At 38.5% G+C, this 15,312-nt stretch overlaps 1 protein-coding gene across 14 annotated transcripts in view; it reads left to right on the plus strand.

Annotated features, from left to right (window-relative positions):
* Positions 1-15,312, plus strand: part of ADGRL2 (adhesion G protein-coupled receptor L2) — a 229,873-nt gene that overhangs the window by 114,816 nt on the left and 99,745 nt on the right. For all 14 annotated transcript variants that reach the window (XM_078156538.1, XM_078156544.1, XM_078156545.1 and 11 more), the window contains exon 3: positions 13,529-13,742. In XM_078156538.1, coding sequence (XP_078012664.1) covers positions 13,529-13,742 — 214 coding nt within the window. The remainder of the gene's footprint in view (positions 1-13,528; positions 13,743-15,312) is intronic.

Here is a 15,312-nt window from a genome sequence, read left to right on the forward strand (position 1 = left end):
CCCCTTCTTTAATGCTAGTGCCTTTCTTCTAAGATTCTCTCCAGTTTATTTTGTATATTTCTTGTTTGTTTTTTATTCATGTTTTTTTTCAGTCCTGTCTGACTCTCTGAGACCCTATTTCGGGTTTTCTTGGCAGAGATACTAGAGTGGTTTGCCATTTTCTTCTCCAGCTCCCTTTACAGATGAGGAAATTGAGGCAAACAGGGTTAAGTGACTTGCCCAGGGTCACACAGCTAGTAAGTGCCTGAGGCAAGATTAGAACTCAGGAAGACCAGCCCAATTAATGCTCAATCCACTGCACCACCTAGCTGCCCTAAATGGTTTGTACATAGTAGTTTGCATGTCATCTCCCCTCTTAGACTGTATGATCCTTAAAAGCATGGACTGTTTCGGGCTTTCCCTTGTCTTGCTTAACACAGTGTATGGCACATAGAAGGTCTTTAGTAAGTGCTTCTTGACTTGAATTGACTTGACTTGAAATAAAACAAATTGAATAGACTGCATGGATTGTATCTATTTTATATACTGTTTTGAGAAGATTGCTGCCTTAGAAAAGTCTTTTAGATAAAATTATCCTTCCTAATCAGTTTTTTCTTATCCTAACCCCTAAAGAAAATATAATAAGATCTTAATAGAATTTCTGTGCTCTCATTATACATTCAGCTTTTCTTAACTTCTTTTCATCCAAAAGAGGTTAGTTTTTATATTTGTCTGTGAGAGCACATTACATTATTTGCCACACTTTGGGGCAGATTTCACTTGGGGCAAAATAAATACCTCTAGAGTTAGTGGACACATACCTAGCAAGCAGCAAGTGTGGATTTCACTGCACTGTAGTTTCAACATATAGTGCAATCTTTAGCAGTGCCCAGGAATACAGAGGTGTTAGTCTTGTAAAGCACAGTCAGAGGGGCAGTGTGACATTCCAGAATGGACAACCATGATAATATGAAGACCCTGAAGTTCATGAGGAACTGGGGATGTTTAGCCTGGAAAGGAAGAGCTTTGCTTGCAGAGAAGCTATTTTAGCTTGATTTAAGGAAAAACTTACTAAAAATAAGAGCTATCCAGAATGGAATGGGCTACCTTAGAAAGGTGGTGGGTACCTCCTCGCTAGAAGACTTCAAACGGAGGCAGGTTTGACCCCCTCATTGGTGTGAAGGGTAAAGAGGGGATTCTCATTCAGAAATAGGTGCCCTTCCAGAAGGATCATTTCTTGACATATTATTTATATCAGTAATAATAATGAGCCATTGTGGTTTCCAAACTTGCTTTGAAGCCAGAAAGACCTGATTTCAAGCTCTGCCTGTACAACATCCTCACTGTTTAACCCTGGGTGAGCTGCTTGACCTTTCATGCAGACAACTGGCCAGGACTATAAATTGCAGAGAAGGTCCCAACTTGCAATGGTCAGTATTTCCTCACTTGAGAGTTCCCTGTACCAGTGAAATCAGGTTCAGTCAAGTCAATGGTGATTTGTTGTACTGTATTAATCCTCATCGATAATGTTGCCTATTCCTTCTCCTTCTCCCCCTTTCGGCCCCCTCCCCCCCATTAGTATTTGGTGTTGTAGGCTTTATTTAGGAAATAGAACATATTGAGAAAAGTAGTCTAGAAAACAGGTAAATCCAGTAAACGTGAGCACTTACTTAAAACACCTTGCTGAAACCCCAGGGGAAATTCAAGTGGCAGATTTTTAAAACAATGACATTCAGAATGAACTCCAGTATGGATCATTTGAAACCTAAAAAAGGTACTAAATGTGGCAAGATTGCTAAACTGAGGGCAAAAGGGAAGCCAAACAGGTATGTTAGGTCACTTGTCAACTGGAAATTATTCAGGCAACGATTAATATAAGGAATACTCTGCAAAGGATTTATAAGCTCTATTTTATTCTAAAATGAAAATATTTCTTTTTTGATAAAAAAATGCAAGAAGCTAAGTGGAGGATCAGTGGGATTATGGGAAACATGGTGATGTTCAAGGAGATGAGCTAAAGATTAAAAGAATTATTTGCTTTAGTCTTTCTTTAGAAGGTAGATATTTTTACTTAGAGCTTGTCTTTTGAAGAAGGTCAAAGTCAGAATAAATAGCCGTTAAGTGGACAGGATGTTCTAGACCTGACTAATTTAATCTTAAAAGCTACTTATAGAGTATGCTCTTGGTTCCTTGCAGACTAATTTTAAGGTTTTTTTTGTTGCTTGCATCTAAATTATTGCAAAAAATGGATGTTTAGAATGATGACTGAATCACCAAGGAAATACTTGTTTCAGTGATACTAGAATTAAAGTGTACTAATACATTTGATTTTCAGCAAAGGTTTAATGAAAAATAGCTTAAGCATCTAACCTCTAACTAGAAATCCTATGATTCTTCAGTTATTTAGAAAATAGGATATAAGCCAAGAACTCTATTTTTCCTTATCCTGACTCCCTTTCTTTTCTTAGAGCTAATTGGTCCATAGAATAGTTATATTTTCAGAAAGGTTCTGGAAGTCTTGATATTGAAATGCTTGGGCTGCCTTGTAATGAAGGTTGAGGGGACATGGAGTGAGAAGCTATCTTGTCCTAGATAGGGACATGGATTAAGAATAGGAAAGAATGGGATAGAATAGGGTAAAAAATGAGGGCTTCTCTGGCTGGAAAAGTGCAAACAGACAAATCCCATGGTGATCAGAGCCAGAATCAATTTGATTCACTATTTTTATTAATGATCTGTAAGGGAAAATGCCATGTTAAGGCTGGTAGCAAAAAACCACAGGAAGACCTCATGAAGATTGAGTGAGAAGGCCAAAGTGTTACCTATGATCTTAATATAATCATGTGTAAAGTTATAAATTTAGAGGGAAAGAATGCAAACTTTTCTTTCAGCACCTTTCTTCTTGTATGTTCTGCTCAGATGAAAGCAAACTCCTTTTCCTGTCCCCTCTTCTCTGCCCTATACTTTACAACACCCTGTACCTTTTTTTGCTCAATTTTCTTTCTCCCAGGAATGCCCCCCCCCCTTCAGCTCTCCAACTTTTAGAATACTATTCATGAAGGCTACTCTGATCCAACTGAGTCACCTTCATACAGTACCTTCCTGGTACTTTTTTGGTGTTACATCATTCTGTCATACCTAGCTACCAGCTCGAAGGCAGGGACTCCATCCCACATTCTCTATTTTTAGGGGGACAGTATAGTGCATTAATTTGTAAATGGAGGACCTGGGTTCAGACTGTAGCTCTTCTTCTTACCTCCTTAATTCAAGCAAGCTATCATTTAGTTAAATATTTACTAAGCCCCTGCTCTAAGCTCAGCACTATGCTGGGGAAAGAAGTACGAAGAATGATATAATTCCTTCTTTCCTTTATTGGAGGGGAGGGAGGAGAAACTGGGTCTGCCTATCTCTCTCAGGCTGGAAATTATGGATAGATCCCAATATTGATCGACTTGAAAGCTCTCACCTCTTTTTTTCCACCGTGGGCCAGTTCGCCCCTCGGTCGGCACCTTAGATGCTACTCTGATCCCAGGGACTCACCTCACCATATTAATGTGGCCGTGGAGTGGACTTTTGATCAGCTATAGCCTGATGCATCTCAGAACTCCCAAACCTGACAGCATTGTGCACTGAGGCCAGCAATCCTTACTGGCAAGTTTGCTTTCAAAATCTCTTTGGGTCCCGGTTTCTGTTGCTGTAGAAGTAGAGGTTTGTGTGAAGTGGACTCAAATTTGAGGTTCCCTCCAGCGCTCGATCTGTGCTCCTCTGACTCTGATCTTTAAAACTCCACTTGTGCATGATCATCAGCAAACAATTATTAATCACTTACAGGGTACTGGGTATTGTACAAAGGGAAGGAGCTTAACATTTATTAAGTTGCATTGAGTCATCAGTTAGAGGTGAGAAAAAGGTTTAGGGGTCAGTATAGAGTCCTGATTGGATTTTGTAAGAAGAGCCTTCTCAATCCTCTTCAGAATAACCCAGCTGAGTAGGTGTGGAGACTTGACAGAGGAATAAAAAGAGGGAAAGAGATTGTCAAGAGGAGAGAAGGGAGTAACAGAAAAATTAAGAAAGGGAGAAAAAGGAAGGAATAGACAGCTTGGGCTATAGTGGCAGAAGAGCCAGGTTCAAGTCTCACCTCTGACATATAAGGGCTATGGGAAAGGTCCATACACCTTTTTCTTTTCTTTTTTCTTCCAGCTTTGGGATTATATTAGGTAAGAACACAGCTGACAGCTCCAGCTAACAGCCATTCCCCAATCTTTCACATTGTGGCTTACATGTACGCTGCCTTTTGAGGGTGTAGGAAAAGGGAAAAGAATTCCCTCTTTTGGAGAAAAAAAAAAACAAAACGGATCAAGCTGCTGGGGGATTGCAGTTTAGGAAGGAGAAGGGGCAGTTTGGAATTACTGTTGAGTTTCAGTTTGGATTCCCCATGGAGAGCCACAAGTGCCCTGGGAATTGGTGTGGGCCTTTGGAACTTGCGCTTTCTAGGTCACTGGTTTTGAGTCAGCAGTGGTTGAATGTCATTACCTTTGGATTGCCGTTTGGTTGAGAGAAATGAGTGGGTGGTTTCAGGGCAGTTTCAGTGTTGTGAACTCAAATAAGCAATAGAGTCCCTATTAATTGGCACCCTTCTAGATTGGGGAGGCCCCTGAATTCAAAGGGTAGAAGGAGCCAGCTGCCTTCCCACCCTTCAGAGATGGTTATTTGCTGGAAACTGCACTTGGGAATTATTCCATCCATACTCTATATAGCGCTAAATTTAATGGCCACCCTGATGCCTCTTTCTTTCTTTCTTTCTTTCTTTCTTTCTTTCTTTCTTTCTTTCTTTCTTTCTTTCTTTCTTTCTTTCTTTCTTCTTTCTTTCTTTCTTTCTCTCTCTCTCTTTCTCTCTCTCTTTGTCTTCCTTCCTTCCTTCCTTCTTCCTTCCTTCCTTCCTTCCTTCCTTCCTTCCTTCCTTCCTTCCTTCCTTCCTTCCAAAAAAAGTCAGTGAATTGCTTTTTTGCTGTTTGGTTCTTGTTAAGAGCAACTAGACTTTAACAGAATGCCTGGCAAGCCAGGTTTTGACCTTCTTGGATCTGGGAGAGGTGCCTGGGGAATAATTTAAATGAGGTCTCCACCCCTAATTAGTTTTATGCCTCAGATACTGAGGCAGTGACAAGAAAGGCATGGAATCCTTTCCCGAGCAGAGGTGGGCCTGAGTCACCAGGCCAGGTGAAGAAGCCTCCCAGCTTCTGTGGGCTGCCGTTGATCAGCTTCTCCCCAGAGCAGATACAAAGGGGTTTAGAGGGGAAAGGACAAGCACTTTCATTAATAAACACTGGGATTCAGATTGCACATCATGACAGGGCTGTATTTCATGTGTGTTTATATGTGTCAGTATATTTTTTTAAAAAATAATCCCCTGAGCTGAAGAAGAAAACTTTGAAGTTGACACTGGAATAGAATAGTTCAGTCTATAGTGGTGGGTCTAGGAGTTGGAATAAGGTTTTGTTTTCTTCTGTTTGTGTTTTGTTCACATGTTAGCCAGGAAGAAAATATTTATGTGAAGGAGGCCATGGGGCATAGTGGATAGAACACTGGCCCTGTGGATAGGATGACTTGGACTTAATTATTCAATTTGATTCAATTCAGTAAACTTTTTTAAAGCACCTACTATGTGCCGGGCACTCTGCTGAACACTGAGGACACAAAAAAAGGTCAGAGACAGCCCCTGCTTTTATGGAGCTTATGATCTAATGGGGAGAAAACATGCAAGCAAATATATACAAAGCAAGCAATATACAAGATAAATGAGAAATAATTAAAAGAGAAAAAGCCCTAGAATTAAGAACTATGAGACCTTGTGTAAGCAATTTATCCTCATCATGTCTCTAACACCTGGCAGTTGCTGATTTGCATGGGGATTTACTCAACAGGAGTGTCCAACACCAATATCCAGATTGGATATTGGACCCAGTATCTTAAGTTATTTATAGAAACTGGATCTGTCGATCTCATTGTTTAAGGGAATTCCTAGACTAGGAAGCTCCCTTTAGGAGTGTTTATCAGCATTGCATCTTGCAGTTTTTATAGCACTGAGAGGCTAAATGATTGACTTGACCAAGGTCGCACAACTAGATGAGTTAGAAGTGGGGCTTGAATTAAGTTCTTCTGCCCTAAGGCAGGTGCTATAGCCACCTAGTCACATTGATTTATATCAGACAGCCATTCAACAAGCATTTATGTATAGGCATAGACCACACTTACATGCACAGAGAAGCAGCCTCATTTAAGGGATAGAAAGGTAGCTTTCTGATCTGGAAGTCCTGGATTTTCTTCTGACATAGTCTGCAAAATCTCTCAGTGCCCTAGGCAGTCCGCTTTGATAGAGGGAATTTCTGCAGTGGGAGTTCTCTATAAAATGATGAAATCAGAGGTCTAGTCTCTCTTTCCCCCACATCCTGATTATTAATGTTTGGGCAAATTATATAATTTAGGGCAGTTAGGTGGTGTGGTAGATAGAATGCTTGACCTGGAGGCAGGAAGGTTCATCTTCCTGGTTCAAATCTGGCCTCAGACAATTATTAGCTGTGTGACCCTGGGCAAATCAGTTAACCTTGTTTGCCTCAGTTTCCTCATCTGTAACTTGAGCTAGAGAAAGAAATGGCAAACCACTGTAGTATCTTTGCCAAGAAAAACCCAAATGGGATCGGGAAGAGTCAGAAATGACTGAACAATCACAAACTATACAAATAATTTATAATAGTTTAATTCATTTCATATGTACTATGAATTACACAAGTAAATTTTCTGAGTTTTAAAATACATTTTAAATGATTTGGATTTCAAAATTATATTACTTGAAATACATCACTTATCGCTATCCAGAAAGCTTACCAGTGTGGATTATGTCATTCAATGAAATGATTAGTAAGAATTATTCCAAGTGTAAGTATGTGATAAATCAGTGATGAATCTTAATAATGAATTTCCTTTTACAAACCTTTGAGTGTATACCTGTAAGTTGCTGTTTAATGAATTGCTTATCTTGTATCTTTTATAAAAAGCCTTTTAGCCCCTGAAACTAGCCCAGCCTACCTCCAGGGGCCCAATCTTCTCTTTGGAAGATTTTTCTGGTAAACTTCTGAAAGATGAGTACAAATTTCTATAAAACTATACCTCAAGTCTCTAGAAGTGGGACCCTAAGAACTTGGATCCTGAATCTGCAAGAACCACCAATATTCCTTTCTATTTGTCTTCTCTCTCCCTCCTTGAGGGGCAGGGTAAGTCCCCAGGCTCCTGCTGACCCAACCCTCTGGGTATCAGTGAGGTCCAGATTGGATTCTTTTCTTCTTCCCTCTCCCTAGGGAAAATGATGCAATATTCCTGGAGAATCTTATCTAAGTCTTCTCTGTTTCTGTATTTTTAATGTTTAGACATGTGCCTTGCATTTAGTAGGCCCTTAATTAATATTTGTAGAATGGAGCATTTAGGAGGAGGGGAGTTTCTACTTGGAATTTTTTTCTACTCTTTTGCTTTGTACTCCCTGGGAACCAGGGATTCTGGAGAGGAAAGAACCCTCTTTTCCACCCTCTTAAACAGGATTTCCCTATCTGCCTGCCTGTCTCTTTCTCTGTTCCCCCCCTTTTTTTTTTTTTTTAAAAGATCAGGCCTCTGATTGATTTCCGGAGATACAAAATCAATCTACCAATATGGAGCAGCCTTTGCTCTGCAGTTTACTCTTAAAAGAGTTACCTGTGGCCACTGATTGGCTCAAGGTTTCATAGCGCCTATATGTCAGAGGTTCTCAAACCCAGCTCTGCCTCACTACAAGGCTACCTGTTTTGCCTCCATATCCCCTGCTGCCTCTTCCCTCTTTCTTCTCCTTGTTTTTCTGTTCCTTCTTTCTCTCCTCTTAGTCACTTTCCCTATCCCGTATCAAGTCTGGTGGAGTGTCCCATCAGCCCAGCCCAGTTAAAATCTCAGGCTTTATAGAGCTTTTAAAAATGTTGCCTGCCCAGGAACTAACCTTCCATTTACATCGAATACTACTGTTATAAACTTTCCTCATTCAGTTTTGAGTTTTTGTGGAACTGAGTAATAGTGTCACAGGAGGGTATGAATTTTTGTGCTGTGACCCCAGGGTCCCACCAGGATCAGAGAGAAACCATCCTACGCCCTTGACATCTTTAGATCGATTTGTAAGCCAAGATGGTTTTCCCATTCTAAGCTGGAGTTCAGTAGCACATCAGCAGTATTTTATAGCAACATTTAAATTGTACCTATCTCGGTGTTGGTAGCTGTTAAATGTGATATAATAATTCCAGGTATTTTAGAAAGTTTTAGAGAGTTTTTTTTTTTAAGAGTGTGGAGTTAGGGGAGTGCGGGTAGGAAATGCTTGCTTGTCTCTACTAAATGGTATGTAATGATCAGCATTTGCTGCCCACTTTATTACCCTGTAGGGGAGCACAGAATTTGAAAGATTTTCTGTATAACTCCTTAAAGACAATTCTGAAACTTAGGTATAATTTTCAGTTAATGGCATTCTTTGCTTACAGGGTTTTTTTTATCTTAAATAAAAAAAATGATTCAAAGTATTTGGCATTTTCTGACTGTCTCATGGACTTGGACTTTGCTGTTATTTATTTATTCATCGATTCATTTGTTTTAAAAGTAATTTGGGAATAAGCTAATCTTTTCATCCACCCATATCTTTGCATTTTGCTTAGGTACTTGACTGGCAAATGAAATTGTAAAAAGTAAAACTGTTAGCATTGTGCTTTTTTAAAGTATCCTTTTTCTCCTAACCATTCCGTTAGAACTAAAGTTAATGTTAGGATGTATTAAATGTGTTAAACAAGTTGGTTTATTTCCTTTGGAACAAGTCTAATATTTCTGTAAGATCTGTAGCTTAAGTTTATGTGCTCAAACATTCTGCATTGATATTACCAATGTATTTAACCTAACAAATCATACTTTCTGCTTTCTTTCTTCTGTGCAGAAGTTAGACAGTAGAAGTAGTTTCTTTGTCTCCATGTGTCAAAATTTGTTCGCTCTCCTAGATAATGACAGTTTTAAAGAATTATGTGCTAGTGGGCATGAAAGAATATTAGGCTCTTTGCAGTTTGATTAATTTGGGTTATTATCCTTTAAAGACAAGTGATTTCTTAAATAGAACCAAGCTAGTAAAGTAAAACAACTGGGTGGTAAATGGGCCAGAACGTGGCATATGTAAAATAAATTTTCTTTCTAACATTTTGCAGAATTCACAAAGTTTACTTTGGCACAGTTAACTACTTGTCACTTAAACTCTTTATCCCTTTAATAGACTGACAAGGATATTTTCATTTGACATACCTCAACTTGGTAAATTTTACTCAGCAGGCCCTAAGAAATGTGTAGAATTTTTTGAAAGTATTTGAAATCTTCAAGATTATCTACCAGTGAGCTAGTTTATTTTATTGTTTTAGGTTTAATGAACATTCACTTTTCAACCTCAAATTATAAGAAGTAAAACATGAGAAATGGAAATGTTTCCTGGGAAGTTTGTTTATAAGTTGAGTGCTCAGAGCATGGGGAAACCAAGTTCTTTCCTTATTAAGTGTTTTCCTCATTTCCATTTTAGGAAAGAAATCTGATTAACATATGTAAACAGGAATGAATCAGGTAGCATATGTCAGAGCTAGTAATAGACTCTTGCTTGAGTTAATTCTCAGCCTGTACTTGAAGTCGCAGCTTGGGTATCATGGAGGTCCTTGGTAATCAGCACGCACAGCATCAGCTTGGACCATAGACAGCATGGGCAGTGGTGTTCATGACTGGGTGCAGCTGGAAACAATCAGCTGAAAACAACACAAGAAAAGTTGGGTATTGTTTTCAAATGGCAGCCTAATGAAGAAGATACACAGAGAGTGGAGTAGGACCAGTGGACTGAATGGGGACCCCATTCAGACTCAGAAGGAGTGGTTGAAACTATCACATAGCATGAAGTTGCTACTGACAACAATAATTATCTACCGAGCGAGTGTATTCATTTATGAAAGGCTCTGAAATAAAGCCCAATCTAGGCAGTAGAATTCAGATGCATGCCTTTCAGATTTCCATCCTGTATCACTGCATCTGCTTATTAAGAGTTATCTTCTGAATGTGAAAGTATTTTTCCAGGCCTAAGTCACTGCACCTGTTGCCAAGAGGTATTTATTCCAGTCACTTGCCTAAAGCATGGGGAGTTATTGCTTAACATTTTATAAGTTAGGGGGAAAAAAAGCTGTCTTTTCAAAATCATTTGTTGAGAGAGGAAGAAATGGAGCAAAACAGTTAATTTTTACCCTAAGCACTGCTATTTGGCGGTATTTGAATTTGCACAGCATAAACCGACAATATTGATTTTTTTACTCATAGGGCATCCCACCAGTTCTGTCTTCGATTGTCAGGGTTGTAAGATGGATTGGATTACATTTTGCCTGTTTGGGATGCTTATGATTCCCTCCTCCTGCCCCCATCCCACCTTGTTGAAATAGAAATAGATGCCAAATTTTGTGTAGCATAAATACCATAGTGATTGTACAGTTAGAAGAATGAATTTGGGGAGGAGAACCCTTTGGGTTCATTTGTACAGCTTTGCATTCAGTATAGTGAAAGCTTTACCACCTAACTCCCTGTTGTTTCCTTTGGCTGCGTCAGCTCCTGCCTCTTCATATCAGTACCCCATAGGTGCTGATACCTTAGGTATGCCCTCAAGAAGAAACTTGTTCTGCTAATGGCAGTCATCTGAGCTGAGTAATCAGCTATGTACTGCATGCCCTCACAAAGGCAGAAACTATGTTTAAGTAATGACGGAGATCTGACCTGAAGGCAGGATATCATCTTCATTCTATCTTTAACTTGCTCGCGTGGTTCAGAACTGCAGAGCATTAGCATGATCTGTACGGAGAGTATTCTAAGGAACGGTGTAACTTTGGAATGGGGGGGTGAGTGAGTGTGTGTGTGTGTGTGTGTGTGTGTGTGTGTGTGTGTGTGTGTGTGCGCGCGCGCGTGTGTGTGCTCACGCGTGTGTTGGGGAAGGGAAGTGGTTGTGTGTTATGACTCATTCTATCATCACAGATTGCAAAGATTGAAACTAATTAAATAACTTTGAAGATAAATCCTAGACAATTGCTGTAGGCCCATCGAAATTATGTGATGATTGATGGTCATCAACAGGTCATACCGCTTGTAAATGTCCAAGGCCATTGTTGAATCTCACCTTTCTTCACTCTTTTAGCAACCAGGCACATCTCACCCCATCTATGCCTGGTTTTCCTGTGCAAGAGAAGGAATTAAATGACAGTTTTAGTAGAAAATTCTGACTCTCCTCCTGAAAGATGGTTTTTTTGGTCATTATAATTTGTGGTTCTTTATTATTATTGTGTTTTTTTTTCTTTACTAGTCATTATATGAACTTTTATCAGCACAGACTTCAGAATTTTAATCCTTATATCCTTGTGACAAGCAACAGGCTAAACAGAGTCTTTGTAGTATGTTCTGGTTTGAATAGGTAGGCATAATTCACTGATTATTGACACAGTTGGAGATGTTAGGATACTGCTGTACTTCATCAAGAGAAGCTTACATATTTAAAGCAGGATGTATTATTTAAACAATGTAAACATTCCGCTGGCTGTAAATGTTACCCACAAATCTCAGTATGGACTCCTGCATATAGCTTCTAGCCTTACTGTTGGGATTTGTTTTTCAAGAGGGGTCAGGGTGAGCATTGACCACTTTCAGTGGTTACTTGAAATCATATTACTCAACTTTAGGTGTGATGTGGGTTTTTTTACAGTTTTATAAGAACTAGTTTTTCTCTTATGAAACAATTCAGACCAATAAAGTATGCATTTATTAAGTGCTTCCTGTATGCCAGACACTTTGCTAGAGACTAGGAGTACAAATTTTAAAAAAAAAGTCTCCAACCTGAAACAAAAACCCAATCCCAGATTTCACAGGAATCTTACTTTCTATTAAGGAAATAATAACAGATAAGGAAGCATATGTAATGCCTATCCATGTTAATCATAGTTTTGGGATAATATGTATTTAAACCAATACCATGGCCTGGTTTTATGTGCATTGCCTCAAGGATAAAACATAGACTTTTTAATTTTAGTATTTAAAACCATAAAAAGCTGTATAGAATCATAGATATGAAACAGGAAGTGATTTTAAAAAGTCATCTAGTCTGAGCCATTCATTTCATAGATAAAGAAACAATAGCCAATGAGACTTGATGACTTGGTCATCCCAGTGTTAAGCATCAGAGGTTTATGTGAGCCCCAGGCTCAACTACATAGCTAGTATTCTCTCCAAAGTGGTACCATTTAGACCAAATTTGGTCCAGTCTACATTGCATCCAAAAAGGGCTGCTTATTGTTCCCTGAACTGGAAATAGGGTGTGTGTGTGTGTGTGTGTAGAGATGTATATATATGTACACACACATATATATATGTATGTGTGTGTGTATCCATTCATAAATAGAGGAGGGGACTTTTTTTTAGCAATAATGTGGTCAACCTATTAAATCTTTTATAAATGATTTGTATACATTATATACTTTCCTGTACCAGACATAAGTTACAAAGCATCATGTGTCTTTTTAGGTAAAGTAGCCAGTTTTGAAAACTGTCTCTTCTGCTCCTTTAATACTGAGTATATTAAGTCTAATTATTCATAGTAGATGGTTTCTGTGCATTCTAGTCCTAGCCTAAGGAAGTTAGACTGCTATGCTGAGAGAGACTTGAATTCAGATCTGGATACAGATGCTTAGCTATTACCCTACATAAGTCATTGAGGCTTTTTCAGTCTGAATTTTCTCGTCTGTAAAATGAGGATGTTAACATCACCTCCCAGGGCTGAGTTGTGAACTAAATGAGACAATACAATGTCCCAAAAGTCTTAGTCTTAAACTTTAATGGATTAAAACTACTGACCTATGTGACAACCCCGAATGTGTAAGTTGCTTTGAAAACCTTTAAGACTTATATAATCTCAACTATTATTATTCCTCATGTTTACTAACTTTGAAATTGACTGCTTTTCCGGAAACAATGTGCTAGCCCATGAAGTCATATTTATCTTTAATAATTATTATTAATAATAGATTCCTAATGGTTAGAGGGGTTGGCCTGGTTTCAAAATTCAGTCTCTTACACCTACTACTACAGTGTGCCCTTGGGCAAATCACCATCTCTCTGAGCCCCAGTTTTCTCATTTGTAAAATGGAGATAATAATACTCTATTGCTATAGGGTTATTATATTAATATATATAAGCCCATCTGACATAGTTATTGTGTGACTTTAATGAGTTAAAATATTTACCAAGCTTCAAATACTTTAAAGTGCTATATAAATGTTGGCTATTATTATTATTTCCGAAGCAAACCTACATTTTTGTATATGTGTAATTTCTAGTTATTAGAGAGCTGCCATGTGGCATTAGTACAAATCAGTTGAAAATTCTATGTAAATTTTTTCCTTTCCACAAGTGAATAATAGTTATTAAATGCCCTCCATTTCTTATATAGGTTTCAGTCGTGCAGCACTGCCATTTGGATTAGTTAGACGAGAATTGTCCTGTGAGGGTTACTCCATCGATCTCCGATGTCCAGGAAGTGATGTCATCATGATTGAAAGTGCTAACTATGGACGAACAGATGATAAGATTTGTGATGCAGACCCTTTCCAGATGGAGAATACAGATTGCTACCTCCCAGATGCCTTCAAGATTATGACACAGAGGTAAAAATTTGTGTATATTCCGTGCCTATTTTGCTAGCCAAAATATAGGGGAAATGATTCTGATCTACAGGTTAGCCCAAGTCACTGCCCACATTTTGTATTTGTGAAAAGTTGGTGTGAGGTAGTGGACAGAAGGCCCACCTTGGAGACCCAGGTTCAAGTCCAGTCTCTGATATAAACATGGGGAAGTCACAGGCAGCAAGCAAAAGGGATAGTGAGTGTGGACAGTTTAATCACTTTCTGATATAATTCCAAATTTATATCCAAAATGTCCGGATCAGTTCACAGCTCCATTAGCATTGCATCAGTGTGCTTATGTCCTCACAACCGCTCTAACATTGACTATTCCCATTTTTTAAAAATAATTTTTGATCATTTGCCTAGTGTGAAGTGAAACCTCAGAGTTTTATTTTACTCGTCTCTTACTGTTAGTTATATGGAGAATATTTTCTTGTAGTCGTTTACATTGTGCAATTCTTTGAAAACTCTTCATACCCTGTAACCGCTTAAGTGTCTGTTGGGAATGTTTATTGGGCTTTGATATTTGCCATATTATATGTTCTATAGACATGTTAGTCTTTTCTGGGTGTTTTTGTTTGTGTGTTTGTTTTGTTTTGTTTCCCTTTTTTACAGACCAGTGGTTTTAGTGGTATTTTGGGTATCAGACTTTGGTCATTAATATTTGATGTAAATATTTTTACCTAGGCTACTATTTCTCTTCTAAATTATGTCTTTAATTCGTTTGTGAGAAAGGTTTCAGATTTTGTGTAATCACAATTGTTAAGGCAGAGAATTTCAATCATAGGTCTAGGGGCTCCCCATCCTATCCGCCCCTACCTGTGCAACCATCCCAAAGTAGGTGTAGCTTACCTTCTGGTTTATGCTTTTTTTTCTCACAGATTTGGTTTATTCAAGCTTTCTCATTTCTGTATAGATTAGTAAAAAGTCTAAGTGAGACTATCTGTGTAAGAGTTTTCTTGTTTTGCAGGAACAGAAAAAATGCAAAGTGAATCCACGCTTTCATTTATTTGTAATATCACTTTGTCTTTCATAAGTGGAAATACATTGTGTTTATACAGCTGCTGTGTGTACAAGCAGTTTCTAAGTACCTGTGATAAATGACCTGGCTTCTATCAGTCTAATTTAGCAGTTCCCAAAGCATGGCCTGGACACCCCTAGGGGGTCCCCAAGACTTTCAGAAGGTCTGGGAGGTGAAAACAATTTTTATGATAATACTAAGAAATTTTAATTTCTAAAATTACATATGTGTGTATATGTATATGTATATCTATATAGATAGATATACACACACATAAATATATGCGTGTGTGTGTGTGTGTGTGTGTGTGTGTGTGTGTGTGTGTGTGTGTGATCAACTGACATAGCCTACATAAATGACAGCTTTTGGGGGGGAGGGTACTCAGTAGTTTTCAAGAGTATAAAAGGGTCTTGGGAACCACTGATGTAATCAGTAATTGACTCCTCCTTGGCTAGAGTCAAAATGCCATATAACTCCCTTCAGAAAGTGTAATGGGCTTCCTTTTGTGCATTTCCTCTCACTTGAAGTATA

This window comes from Phascolarctos cinereus, unplaced genomic scaffold, assembly GCF_003287225.1.
Source record: "Phascolarctos cinereus isolate Bilbo 61053 unplaced genomic scaffold, phaCin_HiC Scaffold_5;HRSCAF=322, whole genome shotgun sequence".
NCBI classification, from domain to species: domain Eukaryota; kingdom Metazoa; phylum Chordata; class Mammalia; order Diprotodontia; family Phascolarctidae; genus Phascolarctos; species Phascolarctos cinereus.